The 20,829-nt window shown below is 43.9% G+C and overlaps 2 protein-coding genes across 2 annotated transcripts in view; one reads left to right on the top strand and one right to left on the bottom strand.

The window, feature by feature from the left end:
- Positions 1-7,738, top strand: part of LOC308041562 (TGF-beta receptor type-2-like) — a gene marked incomplete at its 3' end in the record, with an annotated part of 33,476 nt that extends 25,738 nt beyond the window's left edge. Inside the window, exons 4-7 of the mRNA XM_080346312.1 lie at positions 249-1,057; positions 1,163-1,304; positions 2,509-2,636; positions 7,526-7,738. Coding sequence (XP_080202438.1) covers positions 249-1,057; positions 1,163-1,304; positions 2,509-2,636; positions 7,526-7,738 — 1,292 coding nt within the window. The remainder of the gene's footprint in view (positions 1-248; positions 1,058-1,162; positions 1,305-2,508; positions 2,637-7,525) is intronic.
- Positions 7,739-11,370: 3,632 nt separating this feature from the next.
- The window catches only part of OSBPL11 (oxysterol binding protein like 11), a 37,935-nt gene continuing 28,476 nt past the window's right edge, over positions 11,371-20,829 (bottom strand). The window contains exons 9-13 of the mRNA XM_080347180.1: positions 20,181-20,679; positions 18,635-18,821; positions 15,029-15,211; positions 14,238-14,391; positions 11,371-12,885 (exon numbers count right to left, since the gene is read on the bottom strand). Of these exons, the coding sequence (XP_080203306.1) occupies positions 12,808-12,885; positions 14,238-14,391; positions 15,029-15,211; positions 18,635-18,821; positions 20,181-20,679 (1,101 nt within the window). The 3' untranslated portion in view covers positions 11,371-12,807. The remainder of the gene's footprint in view (positions 12,886-14,237; positions 14,392-15,028; positions 15,212-18,634; positions 18,822-20,180; positions 20,680-20,829) is intronic.

Consider the following 20,829-nt stretch of genomic DNA (forward strand, 5'->3'; position numbering starts at 1 on the left):
TCCTGATAAATCGTTAAATAATGAAAAAAAAATAATAATGATAAATAAATTGATAAATGGAGCCAAATTTGAGCAGCCCACTTAACAACTGCCCACATCTGGATTCTTTGCTGGGCCGGGGTTTGCGCTCAGCGTGCATTGCAGCTCCGCAAAGGGCTGCGCTTCATTAGCAGCTTTGCATATTTTCCTCCTCTGTGTGATAGAAACAAGCTGTTGCAGCACCCTCACCTCTGCTTCTCTCCCCACAGGCTACTCCATGCTGCAGAGCAAAGAGGTCATCCCGGTGGCCGCCATCAGCCTCCTGCCCCCGCTGCTGGTGGCCATGATGATCACTGTGATCTTCTACCTCTGCCGCACGCAGAAGCGACGCAAGAGAGCCAAGGCGTGGGGAGGGAAACCGAGGCAGCCCCCGGCACTGCCGGAGCCCGGGAGGTCCGCTGAGAGGGAGGAGAAGTTGTCCGTGCTGATGGACGAGAGCCCGGCCGCCACCAGCCCCGTCTGTGCCAGCAACCGCCCCGTCGAGCTGCTCCCCATCGAGCTGGACGAGATGGTGGGCAAAGGGCAGTTTGCGGAGGTGTGGAGGGCCAAGCTGAGCCACAGCCGCTCGGGGCAGTACGAGACGGTGGCTGTGAAGATCTTCCCCTGCGAGGAGTACTCCTCCTGGAAGAACGAGAGCCAGATCTTCACCGACGCCAGCCTGAAGCACGACAGCGTCCTGCGGTTCCTCACCGCCGAGGACCGGGGCACGGGGCCCCGCCGGGAGTACTGGCTCATCACCGCCTACCACAGCCGGGGCAACCTCAAGGACTACCTCTCCCGCCATGTCCTGAGCTGGATGGACCTGCAGAAGATGGCAGGCTCCCTGGTGAGCGGGGTGGCCCACCTCCACAGTGACTACACTGCCTGCGGCAGGCCAAAAATCCCCATCGCCCACCGGGACATCAAAAGCACCAACGTCCTGGTGAAGAACGAGCAGGAGTGCGTGCTCTGTGACTTCGGCATTGCCATACGCCTCGACCCTTCCCTGACAGTGGACGACTTTGCCAACAGCGGTCAGGCAAGTATAACCTAGCAGACCCTTTCTGAACCACCCCTGGTCACCCCACAGCCAAAGTAAGTCCTCACCCACCCCTGCTAACACCTCTCTCCTCTTTGTGGGCAGGTGGGCACTGCCAGGTACATGGCCCCAGAGGTCCTGGAGTCCAGGGTGAACCTGGAAGACCTGGAGTCTTTCAAGCAGATGGATGTCTACTCCATGGCCCTCGTTTTGTGGGAAATGGCCTCCAGATGTGAAGTGGTAGGAGGTAGGAGAATCACACTGGGGCTGCCATGCTCCATTTTGCTGCCTTCATCCCCATACATGGACATGGCTCACTCATGTGCCCAGCACCCCCATGGGACCTGATTTGGGGAGGCCTGGGCCTCTGCAGGGATGCTAAGAGCTGGCAGCAGATCCTGCCCCATGGCTGCCTGCCCTGTGTGCTGCAGCTCAAGGGGACCAGCTCAGTGGCAGAGGAGCACAACAGGACCTCAGGTTGTCACTTGGTCCAGCCCTCACCCCAAGCTGGCCCCAGCCACCAAGTCACATCCCGGCCACTGCTGGCGATGCAAAGCAAGCCAAGCAGCCAAAGCTGTGTCGCCCTCCCTGTCCATGAGCACTTTTTATTTTTTCAGAAAATGCCAGAGAGTTTATGTTTAGAGGGGACTCAAACTCCAGCCTCCAACAGAGCCACATCCTGGCATTTGAAATTGCGTATAGCAAACATTTAATTAACTGCCCTGCTGTTCGCCCCTGCCTGCCCTGCTGCCCTCTCCTCCCTTTTTAGCTCCCTCTGGTTCCTTTCCTATCCCATGTACTTGCACTATAAGCCCATGGAGCTGCAAGAAGCTCCAACCCTCATCAGGAAAGCTGCCCCAAGTGCCCTGTGTGCCCCACGCTCGGTGGTGGGAGACCCTTGCCTGGTTCAGATGTCCCGTCCAGCCTTTGCTCCCGAACCAGCATCCCAGGCCATCCTTCCCCACTCGTACTTTACCTGTGTTTGTGTCCAGGCAGGAGCTGGCAGAAACAAGGGCGGCCTCTCACCCCTGCAACAGGCTTTTTCTCCACGAGATGGGGTTGTTCCTCTGGAATGGCCATTTCTCCTCTAACCCGATCCCTGCCCGCAGCAGGAATCTGGATGCTGGTCCACAATCACCTCTCCCAGCTATCACCAGCATAACACATTTTACATGTTAAAAATACGTCTCACCCAAACACACACCAAGTCCTTTGTAGCACATCTCTTGGGTTTAGGAAGGTGGCCAGATGGTTCCTTGGTCATGTCTCTGAAAATAACCTCTACATGAAAACTCACCACTACATTTCTATGTTCAAATTCTAAATTGTTTCCAGATTCAATTATTTTTGCAGTCTGAGAAACAAATATATCCTCATCCAGTCGACCATACCAAAGCAAAACACCAAATGCATGAAAAACACCCTGTAATGCTGCTGTTGCTTCTTCACAGAGGTAAAGAATTATGAGCTGCCCTTTGGGTCAAAAGTCCAGGAGCAGCCCTGCGTGGACACCATGAGGGACATCGTGCTGCACGGCAGAGGACGTCCTGAGATCCCGAGCAGCTGGCTGGTGCATCAGGTAAGCTGGGAGTAACTGCTCCAGTAAAGAGCAACCCACATTGTTCCACTTCATTCACCCGGCATAAAAAAAATCATCACGGCTGTAATCAAAGCAACAGCAGGCAGAACTCCTGCGCCCTACTTACAGCTCCTTCTTGGCTGGCTGAGCCCACATAAGCCCCACAATACCCAGCTCCCCAGTGTTTAGAAGCCACCAGCCAGGGGCACGGCAAAATATAATGATGAATAAATTGCTCTGATCGGGAAGCATTATAAATGCCAAGAGATTGTACTCTGTTACCTTGCGGATAACAGCAAAATGGACCATTTCAGTGCAAGTTATTCTCGTGAGACAAGTACATGGTATGGGTCCACCCCATTTGTCCCACAACCACCATACGCAGAAAGCTTTAGTTAGGGAACTCACAGCCCCTTGCACAGCAGGGACAGAGGGGAGGAAGATGCACCCAGCCTCCTATCTGTCTGGTCGTGGAGATTTCAAGCTCAAAATTACCTCTAACATGAGAAATCATGACTTGGCATATAAGAAGGACTTCTGCAAGGAAAACCAAAATTAGAAGCGTCTCCTGCGAGTGAAACAAGTGGGAAACGCATGTGAAGCTGAGAGCAGGGAACCTGCCAAGGAGAAGTCTTTGAGCAGCCTTCAGCTTGGAGGGTCTGAAAGCACCGTGTTTCAGCACACAAAGCACAATGCAGCTCTCCAGAATAGAAATACTTCAGCAATGATGAAATTTGGTCTGTAAAAGCCATCCTCCAGCACATGCAGACCAACCAGCACCAGAAACAGTTACCTCCTGGCCATGAGATGTCCCTTTCCCCTAGGTCCAGTACTTCCATGTATTGAAGACACAAGGGGTAATGGGCATGCTGACTGTGATTTTCAAACCTTGTCTGACTTTGGCGCTACTTAAATTTCACGTGTCTTGTAGAAAAACACCATCCGCTGATCGACAACTCAGTTCATCCAAAAAACAAGCAGAACCATCAAGCCCACAGGCTCAGAGCTTTGTGGTGTTCAGTGCATCATTTTGCAGTATCCACCCATAAAACACACTGCTGCTGCTTCCACTCTGCCTGGATGGCATATAAAGCCAGGCTTTTCAAGAGGAAAGATTTAATTTCATGATACAAGACGACTATGTTTTCCCTACAACACCTCTAAAAACCATGTTTGTCCAAAGACTCAGAACTGACCTGACTGACCAAAGCTGCAAACAGCATCAAATGAATGCGTGGTTTCTGCTGGATCATCGGTGAGTTTATCAGTCAGCAAGCCCATTTCTGAAGTTCCTTTTCCCTTGATGAAGGCAAATACAGGAACTTCAATCAGCACTGCTACACATTGAAAGCCTTTGAGCATTCATCTTGGACATTCACCTCCCAGGGTCTCTGATAAACTTTGAAGCCACAGGAGAAGTGTACACAGGCTTGGGCTGTGAAAAATCACACTATGACAGAGTCTGACCATAACTGCACTGTTTGCTGAGATGAAGAAGGGCCGACTGCAATCACTTCCAATTAATAACGTTGCTGTAGTTGGGTTGGTCTAGCATGTAAACAGAGCAAGGCTTACAAGGCAGTAACTTTTATTAGACCCCCTGATATTCATCGGGGAAGAGGAACAGAAAAGCCATGTTGTGTTGCTGAAAGTTTGGCTCCGACTAATCTTAGCTGATCTAATAAGCATCTCCTCACAAGCCTGGCTTTAGATGATTTTTCCGGGTATTTTACAAGCAGTCTCCCCGGGATGCAGCACAGGGCAGCACCATCTGCTGGGAAGCAGCAGAAAACCACCGGCTTGGGCCACTCCTGGGCTCAGGGGCTTCCTGAGGGAGGAAGTGACCCCAAGAATCACAGAGTGGTTGGGGTTGGAAGGGACCTCTGGAGAGCATCAGTCCAACCCGCCTGCTAAAGCAGGTTCACCAGAGCAGATCACACAGGAATGTGTCTGGGTGAGCTTGAATGTCTCCAGAAAAGGAGACTCCACATCCTCTCTGGGCAGCCTGTTCCAGGGCTCTGGCACCTCAAATTAAAGAAGTTGCTCCTTACATTCAGATGGAACCTCCTGTGCTTCAGTCTGTGCTCATTGCCCCTCATTCTATTGTTGGGCACCACTGAAAGGAGTCTGGTCCATCCTTTTGACACCCATCCTGGAGATATTTATAAATGTTTATGAGATCTCCTTTCAGCTTCTCTTCTCCAGGCTGAAAAGACCCAGCTCCCTTAGTCTCCCCTCATAAGAAAGATGCTCCAGAAGAAGAAAAGAAAGGGTGGCAAAAAAAGAAGGAAGGGTGACAAATTGCTCACCTGAATGGGAAGCACCCATAGATGTTCCCACCAACAAAAATCAGCTTAATGCAAAGCTCCAAACTTTACTTCCACGTTTCAGCCATCAGGATCCCTATCAGCCAAGTGAAGACCTACATTGTTTCGCGGTTTCAGGTTTTCAGCACACACAGGCAATACTTGTCCTGACAGAGCTGACTCACCCAACGTGCTGCCCACCAGCAGCTCCAGGACAACCGTTTGCAAGGCTGCACAATAAAGCCCACTGAAGAAACTTATCCCCAAAGTCTCCAAGATAACTTACAAACACCTTAAGCCCATGCTTCCTCCTCACTTCACACCACACCATAAGTTATTATAAAGTGGTTATTGAAGCCAGGTAAATTCCTGGATCTGGTTCATGAAGCAGCTGAAACAGACTGTTGCACTGACACAACCAATGGGCTGGTGCAGGACAGGACCAGTGGGAGCTTAAGTCAATATTGCCACTAAAACACACTGGTAAAACTCAGCATCTTCTGGAAATCTGATATCAAACGTAAAACCCAAATTAAGTCCATGTTGTGAGTGTAACGAGGTGTTCTGACTGTACCATTCAAAAGAGCATTGTTGTTATTTACAAGGCAAACTGCTTATAAATATCATGATTTCAGGGCTAAATAAGCACAGAAAATCTAATTACTAAACCACGTGACAGTGCTATGTTCTGTTTGAGAAAAGGCTTTTTTTAAAAGCTTCAGCTAAGCCACTTTGTTTTTGCATGTTAATCAATTATCCTCAAATCCTTTCCACTAAGCTAATAAATGAGTGATATAAGAGGTACCGAAACACACCATCTGTCACTTGTACTGCACAATCCTGTTCTAATCTGTGTCCATTATGGAAGATTTAGTACAAGCGAGTTCAGAGAAAGGTGCAGAAGGGGGATGACACAGAGTACATCTCTGTAGGACTTGCATTTTCCTGTTTTGTTGGTCCATGTGAGAATTTTGGTTTCTCTTAACTGCAAATTAAGAACTACAGGTAAACTACTGGAAAACATGAAGCTTTACTTAGAATACGGATTTTTCCACTGTGCTGCAACCTTGGTTGACCATAATGCAGAAAGCAATAGCACATGATAGGAATTATATCAGCAAAGAAAAGTTCCACGTAGCTTCTGGTGCTGGCTGTGTTACTAGCTTCAGAGTGGGAAAAATACCATCTGAATGCTGCCACCTTGGTTTTAAGCCCAAAAATATTTGGACTCTTTTCAGAGCACCACACAATTGGCAAAAAATAATAGATATATAGATATATAGATATATAGATATATAGATATACAGATATACAGATATCTCACTGTGAGAAATAACCATTGCAACTGAGAGAAACTGAACATGTTCTGGAGCACATTGAGAAGCACCCAATCCCACCTAAAGCAAGACACTATTTTGTGGTGAAAAAACAAGAGCTCAGCTGCACACCACAATGACTCTTTGGCACCACGGATCCTTTCAGAAAGCTCAGATTTAAGATTTAAGTCAGATTTAAGATGTTGAATCCCAAACTTGCCTTTGACTCTCCTCTCCACCCAGGTGGCACAGCCCTGAAATGCAGAGACCCACCACACAGCCAACCTGAAGGTCACCATCAAATCATTTTGGTTGGAAGAGACCCTTAAGAACATTGAGTCCAACCATAACCTCAATGTAGCACTAAACCATGTCCCTGAGGACCTAATCTACACATCTTTTAAACACCTCCAGGGATGGTGACTCAACCACCTCCCTGGGCAGCCTGTTCCAGTGCCTGACAGCCCTTTTCATGAATAAATGTTTCCTAATATCCAATCTAAACCTCCCCTGGCACAACTTGAGGCCGTTTCTTCTTGTCCTATCACTTGTTACTTGAGAGAAGAGACCAACACCCTCCATGCTACAACCTCCTTTCAGGTAGTTGCAGACAGTGATAAGGTCTCCCCTCAGCCTCCTTTTCTCCAGGCTAAACAGCCCCAGCTGCCTCAGCTGCTCCTCATCAGACTTGTGCTCCAGACCCTTCACCAGCTCCATTCCCTTCTCTGAACATTCCCCAGCACCTCAATGTCTTTCCTGTAGTGAGGGGCCCAAAACTGAACACAGGATTCGAGGTGCAGCCTCACCAGTGCCAAGGAGAGGGGGGACAATCACTGCACTGGTCCTGCTGGACACACAATTCTGGACCTCTCCTCTCCATCCCAGTTTTAGGATGCTCTGAACAGGCAAGGCTGGTAGGAGATAATGGAGGGTCTCTTTCCTTCCAGCCCCTATTTAAGTCCCACAGTAAACACAACCTGACTTCCAGGGAGAGCGGAAAATCCTTGGGACCAGATCCCAGGTGAGCTGCTCCGACACAAGCGCTGCCGGTGGTGGTACAAACGCTGGCACTTGCCACAGCTCCCCAAGGCTGTTTTCCTTCTGTGCTTAAGGTTAGCCAAAAAATAAATTAAAAAAGAAAGAAAAAAAAAAAGGTATTTCTGCAGGAAGCTGTCCAAAATATGGTAAAACTGTGATTGCTTTAGATCAGCTTCCAGCTCCTCTTCGTTTTGCTTTCTGATCCTGATTTCGGCCCTTCTGCCCGCAGGGGATGCGCTTTCTGTGCGACACCATCACGGAGTGCTGGGACCACGACCCCGAGGCCCGGCTCACCGCACACTGCGTGGCCGAGCGCTTCAACCTGATGGCGCAGATGGATTGCGACGACATCCTCAACAACAACACGGACAACGAGGCCAGCAAAACAGCTTCTCCCAGCGGGGAGCACCAGGACAGTGACGGCAGCAGAAATACGCAGTGACACAGCAAGCAAAAAGCCTCATCGTGAGAAACAAGAGGATAAGCGAGAAGCATTTAGCTCATGGGGAAAAAAACCCCCTCGCTCCATTTTTTAGAATGAAACTAAGATCTAGAACATAACTTATATAAATAAGGTCTGTTTTCTCCCACAGATACAGTGAACTGTGGAATCAATACTTTGGTTAAAGTGCAACATTATATATGAACTGATTTTGTACTTACTTTAAATGTATAATGATGCAAAGCATCCCTTTTATTATTTTTTAAATAATAATGTTTAATCTTTTATTAATAAGTACCTGAATTCCATGTCTATCTGTTGAAGTTCTTCCATATTGCTATCACAAGTTTCTCTTCTAACTGCTTATTTTGCAGAGATCAGGACAACTTTTTGTTTTCCTTTTTTAATGGCCTCCACACAGACAAAAATCCGTTGTAGCAGCAGAAAAAAAATAATCTTGAGATGTAACACACTGTTAGTGGAGGAAGTGCTAGAACCCAAGAAAACTATTCATTGATCAGACAGTCCCCAATACATCGTGAAGATACCAGATAATCCAGTTTGGAAAAGTCTGATTTGCTGCAACTCCAACACACCTTTTTTCACTGGGAAATTCCTGGGTGCACTTGACAGTTCAGGTGAGTGCATGAAGTTTCTTCATTAGAAAAAGAAGTTGCCCATGCAGATGCTGCTGTTTCACCCTAAGAAGTCTCCACATGGGGTACACAGACAACTCTGTCCTCACGTCAGCCCAGGTTCCTGCCACCTCTAGGTGATGGATTTGTGCCACAGTAATACCATCAACACAAACGTGTTGGCTCATTCTTCTTGCAACTCTTTCCCACCTGTCTGCTGTTACTCGATCTGAGGAAATGTGATCAGACAGAAGCAGGGACCTTTGCTCCCATCACCACCAGACCAAGCCAGGCTGCCTGGGCACCTCACTCTGAACCCTCGACACTGTGCAGACCTTAACCCCTCCACCCTTGGGAGCAAAAGGCAATAAAACCCCTTTGCTGCTCTAAGGTTTTCCTGACACTCCCCCACGCAGAGAGGTGTTTTCAGGACAGCTGGGAGGAACACGTTGCTCGGGAGCACACGGCTGCACGGGTCAGCCCCTACAAGAGGGAAGGGAGAAAACCACACAACAGCCTCGAGCTTTCCGCAGCCGAGGCTCTATTGCTCCCACCTTTTGGACTGTTTCTACAGCTAAATTAAAAGCCTAGAATAAAATTGTCTCTAATCACTTTGGAGAAGGACAGAAGGGGAATGAATTAGGCTGCATCCAATCTAAATAATAAAAACTAACTTCAGCTACCAAGTGTAAGTCTCCACCTGCAACTGTGATCTTACCATTTTTCCAAGCTAAGCCCTTTCTCCTGCAGCATATCCCCCCCAATTCACCAAAAACCCTTTCCATCCACCTCAGTTCAGTCTCATTCCTCTAATGCATTGACCACTGTTCTACTGTATTTATGCCCAAGAGGAACAGAGAGCATGTGGCAGCTTTCCTGACATGGAGATAAGAAATTACAGAAACACACCAAAGTCCCCCCAGGCTATTCAATCCTTACTTCCCATAATACTCAGTGCAAAATTTCCCCTACCAAGTTCTGCACCGAGTTGTTTGGATATGACACTGATGAATATGTTTACTTGTTCTTCCAAGTTCGGTTCAAGAGGCTTTAAAAGACACTTCTGGCCTGTTCTCCTCACAGGTGACTGGGACACGGGGGCATCGGCCCATGGAAAGGAGACACTGAAGACATTGCTGACTCTGATGGCTGGAATGCAAATTAACCTGGGGGGTCAGAGACTTAATCCTGGGCTTGACAGTTTACACTGTAAATACACTGAAAAACTTCTCAGTCTATTCCCCTCCACATGCCTAAAAACTTGAACTCTCTGATTTACACAATGCATTTTTTTTCCCATTAAAGGCAAGCCAGAATCAAGCTTTCAGGATTATACGCTTGAATGCCCATGTTAAATAAAAGTGACTTGTCACATTCTGGGTTTTCCACAAGCAGCAGGGTACACAGCACCTCTGAAGAGAAACACTGATTTAAGCTCCAAGATCTGTTTATAACTCAGGGATCCTACAAATAAAGTATCACTGAGATCAACAAGAATTTTGCTCTTAACTTCAGCAAAGCTCAATCAAGCCAAAAATGACAGAAGGGAATACAAACCCAAATCCTACATTCTGCCATGCTCCCTGTTGAACATGCTGTGGTTTTAGCAAATATCTGCACAGGCCGCAGTGCTGAGCCCTTCCCTGTTCCAGAAGGTACAAGATGGAAACAACAGCAGTTACGCAAGATAATCAGATCCGGTCAGAGTTAAAAATACACACGTTAGTCCATAGGGTGCTTGCAACTCCCAGAAGAATCACATAAACGTCTTCCAATTTAAGCTGGATATTCAGCGGCTGGAATTTTTTTAAACTGTTTTCAACTCTGTCCTTTGTTTCTAGAAGTAACTAGAAATTTGCATCATAACTAAATCCACATCAGGAAGCCATTCCAGTTCTTGTGATCACCTGAGCAAAGGCAGACTTCACTTTCTTTTTTTCCTAACTCACCCCCATGTTAAAAGAAACGGTTTCATGTATTTTAGAAGACTGTTTCTTCAGTGTTGGTCTATTTTTACGCAACAAAATTAGTAACAGCTTTCTCAGTGTGAAACCACAAGCATACCAGATGAGAGTGGAAAAGATTTTACTGATAATATTATGTAAGGAACACAAAAGGGTTTATAGTCAACATGGGAGCTTTCCAGTCTGCTTTACAGCCATCACCTTGACAAATTCACAAATCAAAACTACAAGCAGAGCTCAAGTGACTGAGTCACAGGTCTATATTTTATTAAGCACAAGTTTGATCCTCAGAGTACACTCAGCTGATAAGGGTTTTCCGCTCTGATCACTGCAATGTTAAAAGCTGGACCTTGCACCACGGCCCTTGATGTTTGTTAAAAGCAAATCCGCTATATGACATGGATAAAACAACTATGAAGCATATACATATATTTGTTTTCTGTCCCCCTACTGCCCCCAGTTTGGTGCAGGTACCAATGAAGCATGGCAGTTCAGGCATTGCCACCACAACCCCTACCCCAAACCCTGGAACTGGCCAAGGAGCACACCCCAAATGTGCCGCGGACCCAGAAACAAGGAGGAACTAATCCCACTGTTTTCATTTTTATTTTTATTCCTGGTTAAACATGAAAATGCCCAATGGATATCCAGAACTAACACAACAGGATGGTTCTATAGAATATCACAAACGAGATGGCAGGGCCTACAACATTCTTCTGCCGGAGAATATCGTTAATACTCAAGTGCACAGTGCCAAAACATCCCACTTCCAGGGCCAAGGAAAGCCCAGACAGACAGATTGCCAGCATCAAAATTAACAACAACCTAACTCTTCCTTGTCACCTGATCTCTAGGAAAGGAGACAGAACAAATGAATCATTTTGTAGTTTTATTATTCCCACCCCCACTTCTCACAAACAGACTATGACTTGCATTGAGATCTCAGTGCATTTCACAGCAAAAAAAAAAAAGTACAAGAGGATCAAAACAGTTGTGCATAAACCCAACTCTTTTTTTTTTTTTCCCTTCACAATTTACAGTTTGTGTTGAAAGTTAATATGGGTATTTAAACCTTCTGATGCATTCTTACACTCAGATCTTCTCCACAGAAAACATCTTACCAGGTCACACAATTGCGAGTTCTCATGATGCTGGATCAGGTGCCGCCACTGCCATGGCTGGGAAGCGGCAGATAATGTTATATACACTGTCTGGAAGACTACATCAGAAGAAAAAGCAGATTAAGGCACCACTGTCGGAAAAATTAAGGTAGCTTGTAGTTACACCAATAAGGAAAGCCATAATAAGTACTATTCTTAATTGCCAGCAATTCTTAGACTTCAATAAAATAGTTATAAAAAAAAAAAAACAAAACAAAAAGGATGTTTGTACCTGAATACAGTTTCCTGATTTCTGATTGTGTTTCAAATCAATACCCAGTCCTCAGTATAATCAGCTTGTTTTTTATGGTAAGATGAAAAACCAGGACCCACAGTCCATGTATTCACAGGTCACATTTCACTGCTTTGTTCTGAGTAACACCACAGGAGAAAAAACAAAACAATCCAAAGGACAGTTTGTAACACTGATACTTCACCTCTGAGATGATTAGATGGGCAGAGAAATTTAAATACAAAATTGTTTGGTTTCTGACCATTTTGAAAGCTTTAGTCCTTGGGAAAGGAGAGTGGAAGAGGAAAAAAAAAGGCCAAACCTCATCACACTATAACATGAGAAAAATCAAAGTCACTCAAAGAGATTTAATAAAATTAGGAGTTGAAAAGTTTTCAAATTACTTTTCCAATTCAAGTCAATTATTTCAAGTATATTAAAACGCTTCAGAGGAAAAAATTCTCCATGGTTACAATTCTAATTGCTTTTATAAATCCATAAAAAAGAAACGTAGTCTCTACATGTATCCCATATTCCTCCGATGCATGCACGCGTTCTCTCCGACGGAAAAAGTCAACACGATCCAATTGTTTCTTAACACTGATTTCAGGCACCGCTTCCAAACATCCCTCCGGTTTTTGCCAAAAGGGTTAATCACCGGGTATAAAAGCAGCAGTTTTTGTTGCTGTTGTCTACATGGGTACTGAGCAGGTTTCAGTTATTAAAGAGCTTGATGCAGATTCTCAACAAAGTTCCCATGCCACTCCAAAATCCAACGATTCCTTCTTCTCTTAGGCAGCTTTTGCAATCAGATCTACTTAGAAGAATCTTACACAATTCAGATAAAAATCTCTTGGATCATACAAAAAAACCAAGCTGGTTGAACGTACCTGGCAAGTTTGTCTCTACAACTTTTGATTTTTTTAATAGCTTTAAAGTGCCCTAGTTTACTTATTTCTTTATGCTCATTTAAACTTTCACAATTACATAAAAAGGGGACACTCGGTGTGATTACCGTGTTTTGAGAGACAGAGGTAAAGGAGAGGAAAAGCAGAAAACTCATCTTAAAGCATCTTTTCTAGTTAGTGTCCATTTGCTGAGTTTGCGCAGCAGAGACTGTTTTCCAGAGGGGTTTATGATAAACCCAGCCATCTCCCTGCAATTTAAAGAGAAAATATGGTTATAGTAAAGACACTGCCCCAAGAGAACTCCTTTCATACAACTATTAGACTAATAGCTGCAAAAATCAGAGGGGCATCACTTATGCCTTTAACTCCCACGGATTAAGACACAGAGATCACTGCCATAGGCTGCTAAGACTGCTCAGGATACACACGGACTCTGGGAATCCCAGAGCACTCCCTGGCAATCGGCTGCGTTTGTAATTAACCCAGATGGAAAGCCACTCTCCTCCACTCCATTCCTTTAAAAAGCCAAGCAAGCAAGAGGCAGCTACTCAGGATTTCCAGCTCTAACGCAGCCCAACTGCTTACCCAGAAATGAAGCAGCTCAGGATTATGTTTAAACATTTTCTGAGTAGACCTGCACTGTGGATTAGCAAGAGAATTTTACCTCTTCTAAATCAAGATACTAATTATACAAATATCTAAATCTGAGCTAATCATACTACCATGGCTTTAGAAAACAAAAAGCTCTATTAGAGCTAAAAGATAGTCCCAAACTTAAAAAAAGAGAAATATGTATGTTTCCTTCTTAGTCTAAGTTTTAAAACCTTACTAGATCACAGATATGGGAAGAAAAAGAAGGGGAAGTTACAAAACTGCAGTTTAACAGATAAAGCTTTCACTACAAGGAGAATCTAACCTACTACAGCACAAATTTTAGCTGAGTCCTCCCATCTTGCACGAGGCTCTGCAAAGCTCTGCACACAAGCAGGTTCTCGTCATCTGGATCACAAGGAAAGCCTCTTTCACAGTTATACCAGCAGCCCCCAGCCGTCTTTGGTAGGCTGCAGATCACCATGTTAAAAATCTTACTATATTATTATTATTACTGAAATACAGGTTAAACCACTGAACAAATAAGATCAATCCAAAACGTAACGTACAAGAACACAAAAAGTTCTAGGCTGAGAATGAACTGATGTTCCTTCTTGCTACCAGTAATATCTTGAGTTCATTTGCAAACAACATAAGCAAAGTTAATACTACTGATTATTTTCTTTGGATATTTACTGTTACAGTCTACTTACACGTGCACATGTAAAGCTGTTTTTCCCACACCACTAGGAAGGCCTTGGTAAAATAAAGTGAATCACGAAACAGCCAAACATTTTGCTGTAATGGAACCAACAAACTGAAGTGTTTGTGAAGAGTGAAGTCACAGCTTTTTATGTTTGGGAGTGCTCAGGTCACCCTGCTCCTATGGATCTAGTCTATAAAACCTAAGGCTACATACTTTATTCTGACAGGACATAGATCCATGTGTGCACATGCTCTCCTTAGAATCTGCCTCTGCCTTAAAAGGCTACACTGCTTGGGAACTTACTTCTTTAAGGAAGTATTTAGTACACCAAGGTGTTTCTGTTTCCGCACGAAGCCTCTCTTCGTTCCTCTGCCGTTCTTCAAGGGCTCGCTTGTGCTCCGTAGCCTTATCAATGTCTCCATCCCGCAGAGACTCTGTTACGTGCTGCCACAGCCTCCTACAAAACAAATCGTTAACATCAGTTTTCACAAGTCACCTCAGCCTGCCACCTGGAACTACAGGATGGCCACACACAGTTCTCACAGAACAGGAGCACTCCTCCCTCTGCTTCCATGTGATGAACCACCTCAGGCTGCTTTGAGTCCCACCAGCATAGGTGGAAGAGCTCATGGTCAAGTCTCACAGCTACATGAGCAATCAGGAGCAGATAGAAACGGCTCTGAGGTTTTGGCTGTGCCAATCTAACACCTCTTTGCACACTTTGTAGAGCTGCCATTTGAGTGCTAGTCAACAAGCAGCTTCTTGTGAGGACCTCCCTTGTCAGGAGCTGCCCTGCTGTGTAGCTGATGGTTAAAAACAAAACAAATAAGGAGTATCCGTTCTAGCAGGCACCTTGCAAACTCATAAGATAACTCTGTCCACAAATAAGAGAGACAAGATAAACAACCATGTGCCTGCACTTGTTTTTTGCACTTCTCATCAGGCACTTAGGTTTTGTTTTTAAAAAACTAAAAAATTAATATCACTGCTGCTACGCACTATCCACAAATAACATCTACATTTGCAGGTTTTCCCAGAGCATTATCCAGACTGCTCAGGACACAAAGGATCAGAGAATAGCAAACATACTCTACCTTGATTCAAATGGTCCTTGTTTCTCAAGGGGCCGGACTCGTTTTCTGGTCACAGACAGCTTTGTCAAGTCCACGTATTTTGTCTCCCCGTTGCTGTAGGTGAACTCAAGCACACTGTTCCACTCCCCTTGCACTCTGCACATCACCGTGTTTGTCGTGTTCTGCTTCACTTCACCTGTGACTCTAGGAAAGTAATTTTTATTTTAAAAGGCCATGGCTGAAAACAGCTGAGGACTGTTCCTTGCATAATCACTCAACTTCACCCTGAATGAGTTTGTTAACTTGTCACACTGTCTTGAAAAGTGTTGGTTACCGGAATTGCATTTGCACAGAGAAGCTCAAAGAGCAAAGTGACTTCCACTCGTTGCTTTAGTTCTCTTCATGTTACCCAGGAAACCCTATTTTTGGCTTCAGCTTAAACTTGTTTCAAAGCTTGTAACAGAATTGAAAATGAAAAAGAAACTAACACAAGAGGGTTCACATGTAACAAGCATTGATCATTTCCACTTGAAATATCACATCAGATGTGCAGTTCAGGCTTAAAAAATAAAAATTAAGCTTTCTACCAAGAATGTAACTCACTACCTACCAGCACTTTACCTCACATCTTTACATCTCAATGTTTCCATATGTAGGTGGTCTCATTTGTATGTTGCTCACATAAGCAGCAGACACACAAGGGCAGAAAGCAAGGTAGGGAACTAGGAACCAGGAGAACCGCTCTTCTTCCCTGTCTCTTCCACAGAAACCTCTGCCAACAGTAAGATTCTAAAAATGTCTAATATAAAATATTTCAATCCAAGTGTTGCACAGATGCTCAAGTATCACCATAACTACCCACACTGATGCGTATTTTTCTTCTCAACATCAATATCTGTCCAAAGACCTCCCAACATTCACTTAATCCTGAATGAAGGAGCAGAAGCTCACTGAGCACAGCCAGGCACATTTCCACCCTCAAACAGAACTTTGTTCCCAGAAAGAAGAAACACAAGAGTTTGCAAGCTACGCAAACAAGACTTGAGACAGTCTCACTTGTAAGGTGCTGCAGTATTCACAAAGGACACTATTTCCAGCACCAATTAAATTGTAATTACCCATACACAAGCTCTCTAAAACACACCACTGTCCAGCTCCCCTCCCCATGGTGCATCAGTGCTCACACGTTACATCTCCTTTCGCACTTACGTTACGTGCGGCTCATAACAGCGCACCAGTTTTTTGGTTTGCGCTCAATCCCTTTGAACGGCTACGTGCAGAGGAGCAGAAAGCAGCTCTTCCGTACTTCCCACTTGCCCACGCTCAGAGCAGGATGGAGAATGGGACGCATAGGTGCCTCTGATGCTCTTCCACATGCACCAGCCCCTCCAGCTGTGTCTGCATCTGCCTGACCCTCCAAGCGATATAAGCAATAAGACCAAATTTACATTAAACTATACAGCGCTTTTTTTTTTGGTGGATGTTGACAAGTGCTAACAGTTCCTGAAAACAACTGACAATGCAGGTGACAAGCAAGCAGCCTTCACTTTGTATGGCTTTTTCATCCTGTGACTACCACATTGCACCAAAGCCATTGCAAGTGGTGGAGTCCTTGTCCTGCTCCCAAGAGATCTCTGAACAGACCAAATCCAGAGGACGTCAGAGACCAGCCCATTCAGATTTTGTAGTTACATCCTCACAAGTTTAAGCATTTAATTTTTCCAAGTGCCGTGCGGTTACAACACAACACTGACATCCAGTATTTTAACGTCAAGCACAAAATTACTGTCTCTGCTCAAAGTAAACAAAAGTTACATCACTACTAAGGCGCAGTATCAAGCTGCTGCATTAAACTCTCATTGCAACCTACATTTCTTCATGTTGCATTGCTCTGTGACACACAACCATTCCCAGCATTGCAGTTCATAATATCTGCCTGAACTAATATTAATGATAAAAACCTGCTAGCGTTTACGTGCAAGCTTTGTTTGATTGAGACACGCCTAGCTGTTTGTCATCATCATCCTCTGTTTCACCTAAGAGGTGCAGGACCAAACAGCCACTATCCAGCTGAGGTCTAACAACAAGGGTCACTCTACCAAAAAAATAAATCTATAACGTCGTCATAGCAACTGACTTGTGCTCCACGTAACCATGACAACAGGGCTGCTTCCCCATCAAGAGACTCTTTTGACAATGTCCAATCATCACCATGTCACATTTTCAATAGCTACAGTACCTTGAGCAGTTATGTCTTTAAAAAGCCTCTACACCTGTGACTGCTTTCAGAGACACAACAAAAAAACAGTTCCCAAAACTAAATCGCTGACATGAAATTGCATTCTATTGCTTATTTTTCACGGCATGACAGGAGCTATTGCAAGGTGGAAGACACACTGTAAGCAATGGAAACAAAAAAAATCACAAACTACTCATAATTTAAAATTGCCACAAGTGAAACAGAGCTACACGTGATATTTGGTTTTCCAGATGCCATTGGGATAGGGGAGCTATGGCTGCAATTTAAATTCAAAGCATGTACAGGAATTTATGGAGAAAAGTGCTTTAAGATGGAGGTTTTGATGTTTGGGTTTTGCTCATTTGGTTGTTTCGTTTTGTTCTCCTTGAAGCCACCCTACCCTATTGTTTCAGGAAAAGGGATTTAGAGAAAACTGCTGATTTTTTGCAACTTGTGAGAGGCAACCCACATTTAAGAAGTTCTTATATTCTAGGCTGTTATGTATTTTATTATTATCATCTCTAACACATTTAATCTAAGGAAGGTTTAAACAAGCACTATCCAGGAAATGGCTGAGAGCTGGAATAAGATATTCTTTGTATGATTACTACTTAAATTTCTCCTTCCTCAGTTAAATGTCTATTAGTACAAGGTTAATCTGCAGAGGTCTTTCTATAAAACGTCTAAAACCATCAATATCAGTGATTTTGCACTAAGTGTGCAGATACTTCCTGGAATCCGCGTGAAGTATCTTTCCCTGGATCATCTTTCTTTTACCTGTGAATTTTTGAACATTCATACACATGAATTACCACTGCAAGAACATAATTTTTGCCTTTAAAACAAGGTATTTTTACCTAGGGATTTTCTGCAAGTTGCTTAACTTGATAGTCTTATGCTTCTTATACAGAAATCCCAAGAACAGTAAGAAACAGAAGACTATTTACTAATGATCCCTGCAATGCAACGACAGCACGTGTTACAAACATGCAAACCTTTAAAACAGCAAGATCAACCCCATTTCAAACCAGGAGCCAAGAGAAAAAACAGGAAAAATTAACCAACTTCTGTCAGTAATAAGACAATCTGTGGCAGCCACAAATAAAACCCAGGAGCTCTGTCTTTCCACTGGCTTGAACACATAGACAAGGATGGAACTTCCTTACTCTCTTTAAAGGCAACCTGATTTTTTCATTTGAGGATCACAAGAGATTCAATTGTTTAGCTATGGTATTGTTTAAGACCATAATAATACCTTCAAGTATTTTTAAACAGGAAAAACCTACACTTTTTCAGACTATCCAATGAGAACTATTCAGTACACAGAACAGTATTTACACAGCGGTTCCAGAGTGTGTGTTACAGGGGAAAAAGAAAAGTGTTCTCACCGATGCAATTTGCCACCATAGAAGGGCTTGGTGTGAAAGTTAATACTTGCAGAATATCCAGTCTTTGCACAGTTAATGTTGACTTTTCCTCCCAGTTCTACCCAGGGAACAGTTAAAATCGACCGAGCATATGCACAGGGCAGAGAGAACGTGTATTCTTCCCCATGTTCCAACAGACTTAGGAGACCTGTGTGAAGAAATACAAGAATCCCTAAATCAGTAACACTTCAGAAAAGATCAAACAAGTTACTGAGACAGACAGCAAATACTACATTTGACTAATCTTCCTCATAGCTCCTCACATACACACATAAAAAACAAACACCATACACACACAGGAAATTGAAATTCATTACAGATTCAAGACACAAACATTTTCCTGAAATTACCAACCTGAGTAACACGCATTTATGTTTCTTTTGGGAAAATACATTAATCCTAATAACATTGCCCTATGAAGTACAACATTGTGCTGTGCAATATACTTTTCAGTAGTAGGTAAAAGGGCTGGTCCCTCTCTCATTGATGGTTCTGGAACACAGCAACATAAGACTTATGTTGCCAAAAGGAAATACTGAATGAACACCCTTACCTGCAGATCCTGAGGAAGGCTAATACTCCTTTTTTCCTTCCCTGTAACACATCTCACCCTACCTGAAGGCAGGTGGTAGATACAACTCTCCTCACCGCACCTCTCTGCCAAGATAAACCCAACTCTTTTTCCTAACAGTAGCTTTTGCAATAAATGTCAAGAATCTGATAAAAAAAAATAGAACTTTCTTTGGGTTTTCCAAGATGTTTCCACATCCCATCATACATGCAGTAGTCACGCAAGTGCCCAGAATCCCCAGTTACTGAGACATGTACGCAGGGTACACAGAACAGGAGATGCTGCCTTATCTCTCACAGTAAACACTGGCACTAAATGGACATTATGGTGTAACGGCAGTTACCTTTCTCACTAAATGAACCAATTTCTGTAGTTCAAATCCAAACTTGCATAGTAAGATACATAAGTGCAATATATGCAAATTGAATCCCACTTCTATTCCATAAACATCTGGTGCAAATTAGTTTGCCTGATGCTTGTAAATTGATATTTACAAATGTTTCAATTATAGTAACTGCCCTTTAGTTTAAAAGTTGAATTTTTATTTCCAAATATAATCCTGATTTTTGGTAAAGCATAAACCTACGTAGGTTTTTTTTTTCCCCCGATATGAAAATCTGCTGTTTATGAGGACTTGCAGTATCTTCTGTACTTTGCAAACAGTAAAGTAAGAAGTCACTGAATAACTGCACATTGAGGTTTACAGATCACAGAGACTAGAGGAAAAACAAAAATACATTAAAAAAAAACCAACATGAAAGCCCACAATAGTAGCTGACATCTCTACAAGCAAATTTTTTTTGAGAAGTCTTTGAAAGAAAACTAACGAGCAGTACTCACCTATATTTCAGCCAGAGGCACACAACATCAAATATCCCCTCAAACTAATATTTTAACAGCTTTCTAAAACGAATAAAGGACAGAAGTTCCACTTACCCTCACCAACCATTGTCACTCCTATTGACATTCCTAAGAATTTGCTTTTTGTCCAGACATGGGCATTGACACACATCTTTCTCTCTACACACTCGGCGTAAAACCCTGAGACAGGAGGATGGTGGGACACTTGCTCGGCTACAAATTTTACTGTATAATAGTCCAGCTCTGTTTGGCCTTCCAGATCTTTAGAGAAAGTTCCTTGCTCTGAAGGGGAGTGAGCAGAGAAGTTGCTGCCAGCATCAGTGGCTACATCGCCCTTCGGCAGCCTCCAGGAGCAGTGAAACGTCTCCCCGATGATGGGATTGTACGGTTTCTTTGCGATGGCTCCTTTGCGACCTTCATGAAATGACGTGAGATAATACTCCACAAAGCGGATCATCCTCTCCTCGGGGGTAGCGCCATTGGTGATTGCAATGAAGAGGTCTGGATGGGACATGAAGTCCGCGTACATCTCCAACAATGATCGCTTCTCTAAAATAAATGTGGGAAGAACCACCTGAAATAAGAGAAAAAGCCAGAAAGCTCTAATTAAGTAAAACAAAGACAGACATTTTTGTAAGGGAAATTCTCAGGTGGAGGGTTCTGTCCTGTTTTGGACACACTTTCAGACCGAAATTTATTCTCCCTCTTCTAAAATGTGAGCAAA

The sequence above is a fragment of the Nesoenas mayeri genome, assembly GCF_963082525.1.
Source record: "Nesoenas mayeri genome assembly, chromosome: 6".
NCBI lineage: Eukaryota > Metazoa > Chordata > Aves > Columbiformes > Columbidae > Nesoenas > Nesoenas mayeri.